Below are 18,681 nucleotides of genomic sequence, written 5' to 3'. Positions count from 1 at the left end.
TTCGACTTCACAGTTCGAATTTTTGATTGAAATTCGTTTTGACAGGTTGAAATAATATATTAACTTGTTTTTATATTTATTTATATAATTTTGATTTTCATAAAACCAAACCTATAGGCAAATTTCCGCTCTCAAGCCTTACAGTTTCAAGTGAACATCCAACTTGTAAGACAGACAAGTAAAAAGTATCATATTAATCTGTTTCTATACAATTTTAGCAGTGTGTGTGTGCAACAAATCAAATGTATAACTTTAACACAGTACATGTAACAACATGATATAGGTACCCTAGTAGAAAGTTCTACCAGTACAGGTTCTAGGCAATCTCTATAAAGATTATGTGTAATGCGTACACTACTTATACTTCATTCCTCTTTAACTGATCCAAGTCATCAATTTTTATTTTATTATTTAATGCTATCTGATTAAACTAATTAATTAAGTTTTGTTTCTTTTAAGCAAGACACTTTGCACTGTTATCATGCTAGTATAGACAATAATATGAATTTGTTTAATCAGATAGCATGGATAGCATGAAATAGTGAAATAAAAGTTAATGAGTTGGTTCGGTTAAAGGAGAATGAAGTGGAAGTAGTAGTGTACGCATTGCACATAATCTTTGTAGACATTGTACAGTAGGACTGTTTTGAATGCTAACAACGAAATAAAACTGATTTATCAACAGAAACTATGAATAAATGCTGTTATTGAATTGTAAATTCTACCAGGGTGTAGCAAAAATAAGATTCTAAAAAAAAGTATTTGTCATTAGCATACTTGTTCCGATGACGATGTTGACATATGTGGTGAATGATTCGTGCCAATATCAACACTTTCATCATTTGGTATGTTATTATCAAATGCGTGAAGTTCATTCTGTGTGGATGTTGATGCATTTGAATTTTGGTAACTGCAGCTCTGAACATCTTCTACAGATGAATGAACATGGCAACTATCCTCGCTACTACTGTTTGTTGAATCAATAAAATCACTGCTACGAATTAATTCCTACGTAAAATAAATAGTAAAAATTAATATTTTCTTCTTTAAAATAACGACTATTTCCAAATTTGTTATACATAAATATACACACATGAGAAAATGATCATTAAATCAAAACTTTGTATCAAAAAGTAGTTAAACAGTAAACGTTCATAAATTTTTTTTTCAAATTGCATGCTAATTTACAAAATTGACATAACAATTACTTATTTTAAGGAAAGTAAATGCTTACCCGCCAATGTTGATCGAATTCTTCGTCTGATGTATCAGGATCATCTATTGTGTTTAACCTCAAACGATATTCTGTCGTTCTTGGTACTTTTTCTAGCAGATCTTCAATGTATGCACCGTAATCCATTATAGAAATAATATATCACTATATTGTTGATTAATAATTTAAACACTAATGTGTTTATTTTTATGCTGACAACAGGTTGAATGTTTCAGACAAAACAGCATTAGCTTGTATGTAAACACTGGAGCAACCCTTTTTCCCGCGTTTTCGGGTTCCCGCCTTCCCATACGTTCCTAATTCCTCGTGACTCTTATAAAAACAAGTACATTCGTTTCGTCTGAAGACCAAACGAACTTACGTAAATACGAAACAAACTTACCAGATAACAGTCTAAGGACGAAACGAACTTACTACATAAAAGTAAGTGTATGTATATATAGGTATACAGATGAAAAATATATTTTAAAGATGTTTACACAGACTATCTGGATCATACCAAAACAGATAATGTGCCTACTGAGACCAACACAAATAAAGGTATGTGAATTTCACTAATAATGTTTCTTGAATATATATTTTTATAATGTGTATGTTACGGGATATTTTAGATAAATCTCCCTCGAAAACATTATTTATTTTAACGAGTCTGATGTGCACAGACAACTATACAGCTATCGAGCAAAAAGCATGAATGGTCACGTCATGCGTTTCGCTCCCACGATCGATTCTTTTATTCTCTCCTTTTGTCGCGAGTGTTTATTGAACCACTGAATATTTATTTAAGTCTCTTACCTTGTATTATAACCTGTATGTGTCGTCGGTTTGATTGCTCTTCTTTCTGAAATCTCTACCTTTGTGCTTTATTGGAATTCGGGTTGAATGGTTTGGAATGATTTAAATTGGCAAAGTTGTGGTCCAAATAATTGTATATTCTCCTCTCTATTTTATCTTTTACAAATCGTCAAAATGATTTATGAAACTCTCAAACCGACAAATAGGGAACATTGATCTTTCTTCTCTATCTCTACTCTAACAAATAAACTCTAGAACAAATAAATCTGATCTGAAGGAGGTTCCGGACCTCCCACGCTGTCGCCAGCTTACTTCCCCTTAGCCGCGTTACAGTGTCGACGCTTGTTGCACTCATTAGACCTTACGGGGCCTGGTAACTAGTTGCGCGCCGAAACTGCAACGTAGCTCCGCACGTGCGCCTCTAGCCGTTGGCGGGGAAGTTGTTTAGGTTAGCGAGATTCTTAGCCACTTGATACTTTTGTGGCCTTGAGTCTCGCTGTACCTTTTTACGCGTGGAACTTTCTCGATCCTACTTTTGAAATTATTATTTCAAATGCGAGATCGGGAAAGTTGTCACGTAACAGTGTAACACAGATGGTTTTCTTTCTACAGCAGAGGATGTACGTAGTGCAGTGAAATTTTTTTCACTAATTCTAATCGATTTTAAAATCTCTAATCATTACTAAATCGTCTATCGATCTTAATACTAGTTTTATGAATAGCTTCGAATATATTTTAATCGACTTTAATAACCAAAACAATTACTATTCTTGTTATATAATTTAAATGTTTTTTGTCAATATATTTTAATCGATTTGAAAATCACTATTTATTACTAAATAGTTTATCGATCCCAATACTAGTTTTATGAATGGCTCTGAATATAGTTTAATAGACTTTAATAACCAAAACAACCACTATTTTTGCAATATCATTTAATTGTTATTTTATCAGTATATATAAATCTGTTGTCGAATGGTACTTTATTACGTATAATAAAAATAATAATTATTTTTCTAATATGATTTGTTCGTTATTTTATCAATAAATAAATTAATTTATAAGGTAATGCGTTTATATAATATTTAATCAATCTCGATACTTTTTTACGGTTAGATTCAATTATCCTTTAATCAATTAAAATAATCAAAAAAAGAATCCCTGCAAAAATACTAGATTGATTTAATCGACGTTTTAAATTATCTATGTGAATTCTCAATCGCAATCTAAATATCAAAATAAAGATATTTTTATCGATTTTTATATGATGATAATTTTAATGCAGTTCAATTGGGATTCTTTCAATAAATATGAATCAACTTTTTAGTCGATATTAAATTAGTTTAATTTTACAAATAATTTTGATAACATTTTAAGTGACCTTAATGATCAGTTTTGTAAAATCCCTTGTGAAAAAAAAACTTTTATATTTCGATTAGAATCGATTAAATTTATTGCAAAACTAGTCGATTTTAATCGACCCTATGTTTCTTAATATAACCGCTTGGTGTCGCTTCAAATGTTCATACTCGCAAGTGACAAGATTTCTTCTCCGTTACGATATAAGAAAGGTCAAATGCTGTACAAGACAGAATAGATTTATTAACTACAATCGATTTGAATTGAAACTTTATTAAAATCGATTGACTTTATTCAACGACACATGAAAAAATTCATGTCAATTCAAATCGATTAACACCACGATATACACATCAGTAAAAACGATTGCATAATTGAATACAGTACGATTGAATAATATCAAATGTTATTTTAGATATAAAAAAATCATTAAAACCGTTTTTCTAGTGTACACAGATACATTGGTTCCGATTTAAATAGGCATTGAATCGATTAAGTGAATATCCTAATACTTATGTATTCTAATCCAGTTTAATCGATATTATTTTATCGTTTTAAATCGATTTTAATGCCATCAATATATTACACACGCAGTAGCCTGAATATAATCGCTTTCAAATGTAAAACGCAGGATTAAGATATAGACTCAGAATCGATTCATTTTTTGTCCATCGATTTCAATCGCATATTTTTAACAGGGTAAGGTGTCGTTTTGTCGAAAACTGGAGTGTGCAACCATATGCTTTCCAGATTAATAATTTGTAATCTAAAAACGTATGTCAATGTTCACCTTTCTACATACGTATGCCAATATGGACGATAGCCTCGGGTTCGCTGTAGTTGAAGATTCGTCGAAATTTGTTGAATTTTGAAATATTTTTTTGAAATTTGATATTCTTTGCAATGTTTTTACCTGAAAAACAATAGATACGTACATTAATATTCAGTATAATAATAAAATAAGCATTTTGATGTTTGCACTCTTGTACTTGATCAAAGTTTAACATCTTCTGAAGAATCTGGCTGTGATGCTCTGCTATCCTACTATCTCAGCTATTTTCGCTCTTATGGGTATAATGAAGTTTTTATTTCATTTGTATCTTGAACATGGAATAACTTATATTTTGTTTATTAGAGTTGTGATATAAATAATGAATTACTAATATTCACAAACTGTTAATAAAAAAGCGAATGGAATCGTTATATGATGCTGTAACGGGGTTTTCTAAGCGTGTCGCGATAACTGACGCGTCACCGAGAGTGCAACATTCGACTCTTTTCCGCGGTGAACCTGAGGGAGAAGCGATATTCGCTGGTGCAACTCTCTCGGGTTTACAATTCCGAAGACTTCGTTGACAAATGCGAGGTGAGTGAAGCTCGCGTTAATACCAGATTTGGATACCAGATTAAAATCAATCAAATGCTAAGTTGGTATAAATTGGTTTCGTTCGGACATTTTCAGCAGGGAATCTATCCTCTCGCGACAAACGAGCGCGCGAGAATACGAATATCTCGCCGCTCGTTAGAATGCATATGAGCTAATCGCAATTTCTGTTGATGTTGCGTATGAAAATCACTAATTTATGATTCATATATTTGCCAAAAATTACTCTGGTAAAATATTAACGGGTTTCCAGCTAGAAATATGCAGGACGTTAAAAATTAGCATAAAATCAGCTAAAAATCTGCTATCAGAGCGACCTTTTTAACAGGTTTCTAGCTAGAAACCTGCTAACAAGAGTGAGTTATTTAGAGTGGTTTACAGCTTAAAACCTGATAATTCTGAAATATTATTAGTAGATGGCGCACACGCGGTGCACGGGATACAGGACAGTTTAGATGCCTAATTCAAGGTATTACGCGATGGATATCGCCACAAAATACATGTAAAATAAAATTTGATGGTGAGAATCAGCTGAACTAAGTATCATTTAGCATGAGCGTATAGGGCTCGCATAACACCTCGATTCTCCCGATGTATACATAAACGTGATATTAAATAAAAATATTCTATCGCGACGACGATTGATGTTTCTTTTCCTCTTTCACAAAGAGGTTATTCCAATGTTTGAATTTTCGGTCGATAATTTACCGTTAGAGGGTTCACTTCTAATATCTGAACGGGTTATTAAAGCTGCCAAACAGACCGGTTTATAAGTACCATTTCTAGCTTCTGCTAAAAATGACCAATTAGACCCAATTATTGCCGATTCCATTTCAATCGGTTCTAATCGGTTTTAATTGAGATAATCGAGCAGTACGATTACTAGTTAATCCGTTTTAATCAGCTTTAATTGGAAGTCTATCCGAATACGTAAACCCCAGATTTCTTTTAATTGGAAAAAATCGGTCTTAACTGTTGTTTTTTTTGTAATTTGAACCTTATACGGTAATCATTGGTTGTAATCGGAATCGGTCTCTAATCAGTATTCAACCAATACGTGTGATCGGTATTAATCGGTTGTTATAGTGGTGCAAATGTTATCGTATTTCAAAGGTTTAGAGTTTGTGTCTATGATCATCGGTTGTAATCAGCATAGGTTCAAAATCAGTACTCAACCAATATTGTATGATCAGAATTAATCGGTTCTAATATTGTTGTTCTAAATCGAGTTTAAAAAATTAGTGTTGGGGTCGGTAATAATCGGTTATAATCGGAATTGGTTGAAATTGGTATTCAACTGACATTTTATGATTGCGCACTATCTGAATTTGGTCATCGGTCAAGTGATTAGTGACCGCCGAGAGCACAACTTCATTTAAAGAGCAGACAAAGTACATTGGGAAACATTACTTTGGTTCATCAGTTATCGGTTTTTTATTTCTATCCAAAATAGACATGTATAAGGAGAACGAAGTGACTGTTGCGGACACATTTTAAAATTTTAAAAATTATCAACATCTTTTTTCAATAAATAGTAGACCTACTGAAAAAAATCGCGCGATTACCCTGGCGAGAAAAGTCACGTGATTTATCACACGGTTTATCACGTGATAGATTCCTTGAATTCTCACGCTATAAATCACGTGACTATTTGGTGTGATTAAACTCTGTCTTAACCGAGGATTCAACCCCGGTCCTCAACTTCATAATCCACTATCTTACTGCTTGAGCTTTTTGTGCTGTAGTAAAATTCTATGCTACTTTTACCTAAACATATGTTAGATTTATAACTTTGTAAAGTTTACACGTATACTTCAAGATGAAATTTGAAAAGATCTAAAATATTATTGAACTAAAGATTGATATTTAAAAACTGAATTTCTACTACTAAGTAATATATATTATTTAGTATAGAAACATCACTATAATTTATAAGGATTAAAACACAAAAAAAAACGTATGTTTACTTGATAAATTAATTTTCCTTATTATGTAATAAAATTGTTTTCCTTATTTTATCAAATAACAACAGATAGTGTATACACGTAAATGATATATTACTAAAATTCATATATAATTTGCAAATTATCATTATTAGGACAAGTAAAAATGGCTCAGTGAGTTAGATAATGGATTGTAAAGTTGAGGACCAGGGTTCAAATCTCGATTAGGGCAAAGTTTTTTTTCACTATTTTGCGGTCAATTTGTTTGAATAAGCATTAACAAATATATATTTTTCATAATTGTTTCGTAAAAACAAAATAATTTATTTCAATTAAAACAAATATTTTAATTTTATGAGTGATTTCTGACGTGATTTTTAACCTGATTTATTACGTGATTGATCGTGTAATAAATCACGTGATTTTTTCGCTAGGCTAGTCGTGCGATTTTCGCGCGATTAATCGTGATAATTTATCGAACTTTTTTGACGTGATTAGTCGCACGATTAATCGCGCGATCCATCTAAAACAAATTTTCAAATAAAATAAAATTGTTTAAAATGCAAAATTAGTTAGCGGGATGGCCAGTATAGGTGTTACCGATCGGATAAATAACACTTAAATTGTCCACTCCGCTTACTAATTTTGCATTTTAAACAATTTTATTTTACTAACAAAATTATTTCAGATGAATTGCGTGATTAGTCACGCGATTAATCGTGCGAGTAATCACGCGATTTTTTTCAGTAGGGAGGATAGCGGATTACCACGCTGTAGCCCGGGGTTCTAATCCTGGCCAGGGAACATTTTTAAATTATTTTTCACTACTAGATGGTTTTTAGACTTTTAATAAATAAATTCTTTTATAAGTATTATTTCAATAAAATACTAATTTCTGACAATTATATTATATGCAGAAAATCCACGAGTGATTTATCAAGTGATTTATCATTTGATAAATCGCGCCAAATCATTACTTGATATTAAATCATTTGATAAATCACTTGACAAATCAGTTATTGCAGTATTACAGAATTCTCTTATCTATTGCATAATCCTTTCATTTATTGAAAATATTTGCTTTAAAAAAACGTTGGCATATCGGAAATATTGAGATGGAATGCAACGAGTTTCGATCATCAGAGAGTTTATTAAAAAAATATGTCAGCAAATCAGAGAAAGGCGAAATAAAATCAAACCCAAATTTTATAAACCCACCTACCTTATAAGCCCATACATATATTTATGTATATGTCGGGGTTTTCAGATCACAAGTTATGAATCTGGCAAGCATATGATTGCACAATTGGGTTTTAGAAAAATCGACACTTCTCAAATATTTTCAAAAACTTCTTGTACCCGCACTTTAAAATTGAAAATCCTTTAGGGGTATAATAATGAATATTAAATATTATTTATTAAGTAAAATAGTTCTCTAACAAGTTTTACGACATAAAAACATTTTTAAATTATTTAAACAGAATTAATGCGATACGATAATTGTATTCATCGTTTTAAAAAAACCGACTCCATGGATGCGGATAGCAAATGACATTTTTCCAACGATACTTTTATTAAATTGAAAATAAACGTTAACGTTGTATTTAAATTTTTATTCAACTACATTTCTTTACATTCATCAAATTAATTTTACGAATTGTCAAAAATTTTAATATATTTTCTTTGTGTTTACATATATTAAAAAATATATAAATTGGTCTACTTTTTAATTTTATAATAACTTTTGATTATTACATTTAATTATATTTATCATATGTTTTGATATATCTTCTATAAATGTTAATATTTAGATTGAATTTTAATATGTAATGCACGGTTTTCTGAATTAACAAGATAAAATCTGATGAAAATTGGTTTGTATAATTCTTTCCTTGCTGTACATACTTATTTCACTGCATTAAATTTATACATTGTAACGGGGTTTTCTAATGCGTCGGACGCGATAGCCGACGCGTCACCGAGAGTTGCACCGAGAGTGCAACTCTCACTCTTTCTCCGCGGTCAATTTAAAGAATCTCGTTAAAAAACGCGAGGTGAGTGAAGCTCACCTCGCTTCCGCGTTCGGACTTGCACCGGCTACATGGTTTCGCGTGAGCCTGGGTAGCTGGGATCAGAATGAATAAGAACACGGGAATGTTAACAACAGAATGATAAACTGTATTAAACTCAACTATAAACATGCATACAAAAACGCGTCGCCCGAAGTGACGGCGTAAAATACGTGAGAGATACGCGATAAGCGGCACGAACCGGACCGAAGCACGGTGGCCACGAGCAACGGTCAGCGACGATTCGCGCGGGCTTTTCTGCGGTAAACACACGCGAGACTTACACTGATGCGAGGAGTTGGTCTCGACTCGCACCTCTGACCGTGGCAATGCGATCCCGGGCATCAGGAAACGTTTCCCCTCGAACGATGAAGGCGTCCCTCGCAGATCCCTTACGGACACAGGTCGGATTCGTCCCACTAGCAAGCTTCTCGCGGTACTGAAGATAAACTCCATTCTCGCGCGCTAGTAGCAAAAGTCTGTTGATTCTATTATTCGACGCTCTCGAGTTCCCCCTCGGTCTTCCGTCGGTACAGCCGTCCGACAGCGTCGTCTGCCGGTCTAACCTGATTTCTCGCGACAAACGAGCGCGCGAAAATATAATATCTCGCCGCTCGTTACAACATTATGGTATATCTGTGTATAAATAATTTCTTGCCTTTTCATCATTCTGATTGAGTAGAAACCATGCAGTAAACGTTAACGTTGTCTTTAAATTTTTATTAAATAACATTTCTTCACAGCCTTCTTTAAAGTAAATTTATCGTTCATTCATAAAATGTACTGCTAATCTATACATATATGACGTTTTCTTCAGGAGGACTGACATACCTGGTATTAATATATTGCTTAATTTCATCATAATTATAATCTTCTTTTTCGTTTTTACAAATGTAGATAACATGACATTGATTTGAAAATATAGTTTAAAAAAAGTATGTAATATGAAGTAACATCTTTTTCTTGTGTCTTAAAAAAATATAAATTACATATAAGTTATGAAAATTTTATTTATTTAATAAATTAAATAAAAAATATTTAGAAACAATTACTTCTAAAAAAATTTATATCAACTTTTGTATACTTGAAAACTCTTTAAAGGTACCATATAATGTATGTGCAAAATTAAAATATTGATAAATTAAATATTATTATTACGTTCTAATAGATAAAAAACGTAAATTTTAGTTATTCACCAATAAACAAAATAAACAGGCATGGCAAGTTACGTAGTAAGTATCTTGAGAGTTGTTGCTATAATTAATCATTATACAACTTAAACTTTAAGTAAAATAAGCCCTTCGATGAACACAAGCATTTTTTGCTTCATCTCCATTATGATTACATATAATAAACTTGACTATGTTTGATTGATCTTAGTTCTTTTTTATCTGTAATTTAGTTGCTACAAGTCACAATTAATTTTTTTTTTTTTGAGATTTCAGATTTTTTTAGTGAATTATTATGAGTTTTATATGCGCACCATCTAGACTTCATCATCGGCTACCCTGTACACCTAGACGCTGTCCTCGTATGATTTGTTTTCCTATACACCAAAAACTACGGAGCGCACCACCCAGACCTTGTCATTGGTCACCGCATACATCTAGACACCTCCTTTAAATGATTTTTACACTAAGACACTAAAAACCACGGTGCGAATTACCCAGACGTCGTGATCATCCACCCTGTACATTTAACCATGTTGAAAAAAATGACGACATTAAATGACGTTATAAAATGACGTGATTAGACTTGTCACAAATTGGAACAAAAAATAACGTTATTTTATGACGTCATTTTCTGAATATTTTGTTTGTATGAAAATGACATATTTTTGTAGTATCTAAAAATCCTAAATATTTAAAACTTGATAAAAATAAGTGGTCTTACAGGTGCTACCATCTCAATAGTAGCAAGGAAAATGGAGGCTAATGCCTGGAAAATTTTGTAATTTTATTATTTGTTGTTTATTAAAATTATTAAAAATTATTAATTTATTGGACATTAGCCCACATTTTTCGCAAAAAATTAGAACAGTGGACAATTAAGTTAAATGTTGCATAAGATAAAAATATTTATGATTCCTCTACTTCCGTAGGAATATTTGTAACAATAATATCAAGTTCTATGATTTTTCAAATAAGATAGCCTAAAGATACGTACAGGACTTTAAAAGTATTTTTATTTAAACATTCAGAAAATAAAAAAAAAGTATTCGGGTAGTTTTAGTTAAAAATATTAGCTAAAAATAATTAAAACAGGCAAAAATGCAAAAATTTCTTGAATTAGTAGAGAGGGGCAAGCCTAGGCAGACAGGTAGGGGAGGTAAAGAGGGGAAGGGTGGCGACGTGGCTCGTCGGGGCAAGTCTAGTTGGGCCCCTCTAGTGGGAGGTGATGACGTAAGAGCGTCGCACGTGCGTTGGCCCGTCCCCGGCGGGGGGTACTGCAGGGCCCGTGTGGATGCAGGGATCGCACCCGCGCTACAGGAGGTCATTCGCACAATGAAAAGGACAATAAGTGCGTTTATCTGTTGGCTAGCTACGACATGCGCATTGACCCTTTTTTATATAGCATACTGAGCTATGTAAGTGGCGTGAAAGCAATGAGCTGCAGCAGAATTTTTTTCCTACAAGATGTGTAGAAGGATCGAACCTTTCTTTGACAAGGTGAAATTTCGTGCTATTTGAAGGAAAGCTACGAGAAAAAGCAGTGAGAGAAATGCTATTATGCGTGTTTCTCGGAGAAATAAGACTGAAGGTTTTTTTTTATTTTACAAGCGAATAGCTTTGTTAAAATGAATTTTTGTACTAAAGATTGACGTATATAGTATGTTTTCAATATAACATTTTTTAAATAATCGGGTAGTTGTGAGGAGGATGATGAAGGTTAAAAATTTTTAAAAGCAAAATTATGTAAATAAATTTATTTATATTTTTTGAGCATTTTGATTACAAAAAATATTGTAAACTTCATCGTGAAAAACGTCACTATGAAGTATTATCATTTCGGTGAAAATCATTTCAAAATAATTATCAAGAAAACAAGAATTTTTCGGTGAGAGTTTTTTTAAAATGTTTTTTTATAAATATTTTCTTTTATCAATAACTATGTTTTTAATAATATCATAGCTTCGTTCAGTATTATGGTAGTCATACAACGTCAAAATTTCAGCAAGTTCGTCGCGTAACAAATTTTTGCACTAATTAATTTTATTCAATACGCGTTCTAAACACCGATAACGCTCATTTACACACACTACAATGTTCAATAATCCATCAAATGTCCGCTTCTGCATTGTTATTGAAGGCATCAAGGCCCTCTTCTTCTTTTGGACGTAAAGAGATTCTTGAATTTGTTGTAGCTGGTGTTGGAGCATGAACATCACTGACTTCATCCCGTATGAAGTAGTTAGAATAATGTCAATTTTTTCAGTTTTATACGTTCTTATTGTTGAATACATAACGCAACACTGTTTGATTTAAAATACGTTGAAATATCCTCTAGTTTATTTTCTAGTTTAAGCCAGCTTTCGATATCGATTCTAAGCCCTCTGGAATATTGGGTATTCTTTAGTTCAATAATCGGTTGGTATTTTTGTGTGGAATCATCGTATTTCAAGTCGATATAAAGTTTCTTCCATCCTGAGTTGTTTAGAAGAAACGTAGAGGCAAACAGAAGCGGACGACTGTGATTTTTCGATCTTTCACTGTTGAATTCTTCGGCAACAACATCTTGCTTCTCCTGGTTTGCAAGTAAGATAGCTTCCGCCATGTTGTTGTTAAATAAAGCACTATCTTAAACTGCACAGTGAATTTATAGCAATGCACAAGGGAAAAAAAATCGAGAGTTTTTCCAGTTAAGGCGTCAAAACAATTCCACAAAGATCGAGTAACTGGACAGCATCACCTTCATCATCATCACAACTAGATCCTCATTACCAAGTAGGCAGAGGAATAGGTATAGGTGATTTAAAAAAAGTCGTTATTTTAAATGAAAGTACTCGTCGTGCTCGTAATTTTTTACTGCGACTCGCGACGTATAATTCGGTTTTATAATAACGCCGAATATCGATAACCCGATTGTTTACCTGCGTTCGGCTTTATTAGAAATTTATCGATATTTAGTATCGGGTTTAAATGAAAATATTTTAGTCGGCGTTATAGTTAATAGTGATAGATTTGCTCGAGGCGATGCATGGTTTCAATGCAAAATATCCGCGATTTCGACTTTAACAATCTTTGGAACCGTATAGGAAGCGTTACACAGAGTAACGAAGCATTTTTTATAGACGAGACTCTCCGCGTAAATGTAACTTATTTAGACTTACCACGCGGTGGTAATGGTCTGCAGGAGTCGAAGTTGGTTGACGCGTTAAATCGTCAATCAATTTTGACTATTAAAAATAACGATAATTTATGCCTACCGAGGGCTATCGCATGCGGATTAGTTTTTCTTGAGAAAGCGGAGTTCGAACGCACGATCTGGGGAAAAAATTGGCGAAAAATCGCCTTTAATTCAATGGCGCACCAAAGAACATGTGTAATTGAAATTTCTGAAAAAGCAGGAGTAGTTGTGCCTGAAAAAGGCTGTGGCTATACCGAGTTTCAGAAATTCCAATTATATTTGTTGGATTACGGAGTTGCGCTAATGATATATTATATAGAGAGTTAAGGCCGTGGAGAGGGGGCGTTATTAAATGGGAAAGCATTTTTTGACGGAGTAAATATATAATATACTAAAAAAATTAATATCGCGTTCCATAGGGATATTAATCATTTTAATTTAATTCTAAACTTGACTGCGTTATGTGTGAAAAAGCATCAGCGATATTACTGTGAAGATTGTAACACAGTATATACGCGGCCTTTTCATTATAAATACGAAAATCTTTGCATAGCGTGCAATACTTCACCAGCGTGCCAGGCTCTCGGTGCGGCCATAACTTGTGACGATTGCCATCGTGAGTTTAAAAATCCACTGTGCTTCGCCAATCACAAGGCTCCTGGCTCGTACACGTTGAGTAAATCGAAAACTGCGCGACGCTCAATTTGCCAATTGGTAAAGTATTGTACTTTTTGTCATTATGTTTATGATATTGACTCGAATAAACATAATTGCAAAAATATGTACTGTACGAATTGTAAAGCAGTGCATGAAAAAAATGCCAACTGTTACATGCAAACTCGACCTCTAAAAAAAAAAAAAAAAAAAAATTCACGTGTAGCTACGACAACAACAAATTTTCACCCGGAAACTCTTTTCGTCTTCTACGATTTCAAGACGACGCAAAACACTGTTCTAAGAGAAGAGGATGAAATAACGTTTACCTACACGTGGTAAATTTATGCGTGGCGCAGTTTTCATGTTCGTCGTGTTTAAATAAAAACGATGTATTGCAATTTTGCAATTATTGTGGCCTTCGCCAACACGTTTCCACAAAAAAGCCGATTTCTAGTTTTTTAAATTTAGTTTTGCGGAAAAAGACTAATTTTAAAAACATCATCTTCATTGCGCATAACGCAAAAGCATTTGATTCACAATTCGTTCAACGTGACATTGTAGAGAATCAAATTGTGAAAGATTCCGGCAGCGTTCCGAGCTTAATTATGAACGGACGAAAAATAATTTTAATAAGTTTCGGTAAAATTAAATTCATAGATAGCATACATTTTATGCCTATGAAACTTGTCGCATTGACAGCCTCGTTCGGTCTGCCGGAAGAAGCAAAGAAAGGATATTTCCTGCATCTGTTTAACACAGATGATAACGCGAATTATGAAAGTCCTTATCCAGCAGCCGAATATTATGCACCGGATGCGATGAGCTCTAAGGAGCGCGAACACTTTTTTAATTGGTACAATGAAGTATCAATTAGAGAAGAGTTCAATATGCCAAGAGAAATAGTCTCTTATTGCGTGCAAGATGTAACTGTCTTGCGACTAGCTTATCTAAAATTTAGACAGATATTCTTAGATTGCGCTAATCTGTGCCCATTCACGGAAAGCGTGACTTTGGCTGACTCGTGCTCTCTTGTACGAGCTTATGCTTATGTCTGTAATTTCCTAAAAGATAATTTGATAGGTCTTATAATCAACGAAGGTTATATGCGCGTCGATAGACATAGCCAAATGGCCGTAGAATGGTTGTTATGGGTTGAGCAGCAGGTGGGCAGGGAAATCATTCATGCCGGGCGTGGACGGCAGTACACCCTTTTCGGTCGTATAATAGACGATGGATTTTAAGCTGATCTTCAAAATTCAGAAACCGGTACAGTGTACCAGTTTCATGGATGTTATTTTCATGGCTGTCTGATCTGCTATCCAACGAGGGGCAATGCGCCTCTTCTAGATCGGACTACTCTCAATCAAAAGTATGAGAGTACCTTAGCAATTTTAGCTAGAATAAGATCAAATGGTTCTATTTTAGTTGAAATGTAGGGACATGACTTCAATTCGAATTTAGCTACTTTAAACGCTTTTAAGCGCTTAATCGAAAATCACCCGATCACGCTGAATGAAATTCTCAATCCACGAGATGCTTTTTACGGTAGTCGCACGGGTAACATTGCGACCTTATATAAAGTCGAACCGGGTAAAAAAATAAAATATGTCGATGTTTGCTCTTTATACCCCGTTGTTTGTAAAACAGGCAAGTTTCCGATAAAACACCTGCGCGTATATAACAGCACCGACTGTCTCGAACCGTGTTGAGGGCTTAGTTAAATATACGATTCTACCGCCGCATAAACTCTTTCATCCTGTGCTACCGTATCGTCTGCATAATCGGTTTCTTTTTTCCTTATGCAGAACTTGTTGTGAAATTTTGAGCAAAGTCCCATGTACACACGTAACACAGGAAGCTCGCGCCTCAAGCGGTACATGGGTATCCGAAGAGATTTAAAAAAGTTTACAACTAGGTTATAACATTTTAAATATCAGCGTTATCTGGCAATACGAGATAACGCAGTACGACCCTGAAGCTGGCAATCAAAACGACACGATATGCGGATTGTTTATCGATTATATTAACTTATTTTTAAAGTTAAAATAGGATAGCTCGGTCTGGCCACGTAATTGCACGGATGAGGCGAGTAAAGCGGCTTACATCGCTTATTATAAAGAAAAGGAGGGTATAGATCTAGATCCTCAAAAAATAGAGAAAAATCCGGGTATGCGCTCGGTTGCAAAACTTGGTTTAAATAGTTTATGAGGGAAATTCTGGCAACGAGGTAATTTGCCAAACACCGAAATAATTAATTCGAGTGAGCAGTTTTTACAATTATTAACTAGTCCGGAAAAGGAAGTAGGTAGAATCTAGGCGAGCGGGTACTGTATTATGATACCGATCCCGTCATATACGTATCAAAAAGTGAGCGTGAAGAGTACGAACCAGAAACCAGGTCTCTGCTAGGCCAATTAACAGATGAACTGGAAGAGTACGGGGAAGGCTCTTATATCGAGACCTTTGTTTCGGGCGGTCTGAAATTGTACGCCTATAGAGTGCGTGCACCCAACGGCGAAACCTTTGATACGTGTAAAGTTAAGGACATCCGACTCAACTATGAGAATATTCAAAAAATAAATTTTGACTCTGTTTTACAGATGATGGAAAATCACGAATTTGATATTATAGACCCAGATGAAGAGGAGGGAGAGGAGGAGGTAAATGAGGATCAAGGCGCGAATAATTGTATATATGTTAGTAATTTTCATATAGGTCGAACGTCAGTCAATGACATTATTAGTTTTAAGCAAAAGAAAAAATGTCGCGCTGTTTTTGAAAAAAGACAATTTGTTAATCATCAATATTCTGTACCATATGGTTATATACATGAATAAAAAATTAAAATAAAAATTATATTCAATTTTATTTACTCAATCCCTTAAATCCTATAAAATAATAGCATCTTTCAGGCGACGGTGGCGGCAGGCGGCGCACAGTGGGAGAAAATGGACAAAATTCGAGCCACGCGTCATTTTTAATCGTAGAGTCATGATTTTTTAAAACTCTTTAAAAAAGCATCAAGTTTAAGCTACAGGTGCGGAAATTATTGTATCACCTTCCTCTAAACCCATGCGACCCCTAGAAGCCACCCCTACCAAACCACAAGCAGTTTAACTAGCCTAACCCTGGGAACAGCGACTTAAATCGCTTAATTTTATCTTAAAATGATTAAGCCACACACCATAAGCCGGCTAATAACCTAAATACCTACCCCTAACCCGCTTAACCCCTAGAAACCACCCCTACCAAATCACAAGCAATAAAACATGGTTTAAAAAAAAACTTTATTCATGTCGATTTTTCACATTGAAATCATTTAAGATTTAATGTTTAGAGCGAAGAAATCGTGACCTCGAGACTTAAATTTCAGTGTCACAGTTTAAATTTTGGAAAAAAAAGGTAAAAGCACATAAAATGGCGGCTAACACGGGAAAATCGTGAAAAATTTCCAGAATTTTTTACTTGAGAATGATAGACTTTAGAAAAAATTTTCTGAAGAAAATGTTCTTAGATTAAATAAAAAAATACGTTGAATTCATTATTGCTTAGTTTTATCAGATCCAGTCATAAGCAGCTTGCGAGATGTTGAAAAAAAAAAACTAAAGAATTAACTTCACAAGCTCAAACATTTCTGATGAAATGATAATTCAGTAATTCTAATCTTAATAAATGTCTCAACTTTGCTATGTAAAAATTATAAAACATTACAGATATAAAAACTAAAAAAAATTAAAAACAAAAACAAAAAAAAAACAACAAAAATACCTCTTTGAAGACTGCAACCTTGACGTGGTAAAGGGGCTTAAATCTGTTTCAACGCAGATGACTAATAGCAGTTCATTCAACAATTACAGCTAACAAATTATGTGACTAATTTACTTGTAATAATGTCTTGAATTACGTGGTTATACGATTCTGCGTGTTTCCGGTCTGGCCTGTGGAGTGGGCTTTTATTATTTTTAGAACAAATAAAGTGAGTTAACTTTCTGTTCCCAGGGTTATGTTAGTTAGCCTGCTTGTGGTTTGGTAGGGGTGGTTTCTAGGGGTCGCATGGGTTTAGAGGAAGGTGATACAATAATTTCCGCACCTGTAGCTTAAACTTGATACTTTTTTAAAGAGTTTAAAAAAATCATGGCTCTACGATTAAAAATGACGCGTGGCTCGAATTTTGTCCATTTTCTCCCACTATGCGGAGGGGCGGCGCGGTGGCTTGCTGATCAGCGGGACCGGACCCCCCCCCCGGCACGCGCTAATAGGCTAGTAGCGAGGGCGCGTGCACGCGCGCGCGCGGGTAAAAAAAGACATAGCAGGGCCGCTGGGTAGCATTTTTACTCGACGCGCAGGTAAACAGTTTAACCCCGGCGCAGGTGAATGACCAGCGGTGTCGCTTCTCGCACTGCAGTTGACCTAAATTTTACAAGGAGACATGCGCCACTATAGAAGCAACACCTGTAGTGGCGCTCTGAACCGAAAATTCGTATACAACATGGATGATTTTCTTCACTATTTCCTCCTTCTCCTCCTCCTTTTCTCTCTCACTCCACTTATTTTTTTTCGCTATAGCAACACTAGATGTAGAGAGAGAGAGAGAGAGAGAGAGAGAGAGAGAGAGAGAGAGAGAGAGAGAGGGGAGAAACCAAATTTTCTTTTTGCTCTAGTAAAATCTGTCATACGTAGACAGTTTGTAGAGGTAGGAACTCCTGCATCATGAATCCTCGTGGAGTTCTTGCACGGGACATGGATCCTTTGATTCATACGGTTCATGAAGTGAGAGTGTCCGCGTTTAAAACACCATCTTGTTTCCATATACAATTGATAAAAGAAGATGCCGCGTATGTGAAATTTGTGGTAGAAATGTTAAATTATTATAGTACACGTATAGTAATTTTG

General features: G+C 34.4%; 1 protein-coding gene across 3 annotated transcripts in view; it reads right to left on the bottom strand.

Moving 5' to 3' along the window:
• The window catches only part of LOC107980680 (glutamate receptor ionotropic, kainate 2), a 602,400-nt gene that overhangs the window by 60,923 nt on the left and 522,796 nt on the right, over positions 1-18,681 (bottom strand). The window contains exon 11 of one of the 3 annotated variants that reach the window (XM_031927147.1): positions 4,179-4,301. The exons of the other annotated variants lie outside the window; for them this stretch is intronic. Coding sequence (XP_031783007.1) covers positions 4,179-4,301 — 123 coding nt within the window. The remainder of the gene's footprint in view (positions 1-4,178; positions 4,302-18,681) is intronic. 3 annotated transcript variants of the gene reach the window in all.

The sequence above is a fragment of the Nasonia vitripennis genome, assembly GCF_009193385.2.
Source record: "Nasonia vitripennis strain AsymCx chromosome 3 unlocalized genomic scaffold, Nvit_psr_1.1 chr3_random0012, whole genome shotgun sequence".
Classification (NCBI taxonomy): Eukaryota; Metazoa; Arthropoda; class Insecta; order Hymenoptera; family Pteromalidae; genus Nasonia; species Nasonia vitripennis.
The sequence above is the reverse complement of the archived record's forward strand: the minus strand, read 5'-3'. Positions and strand labels throughout refer to the sequence as shown.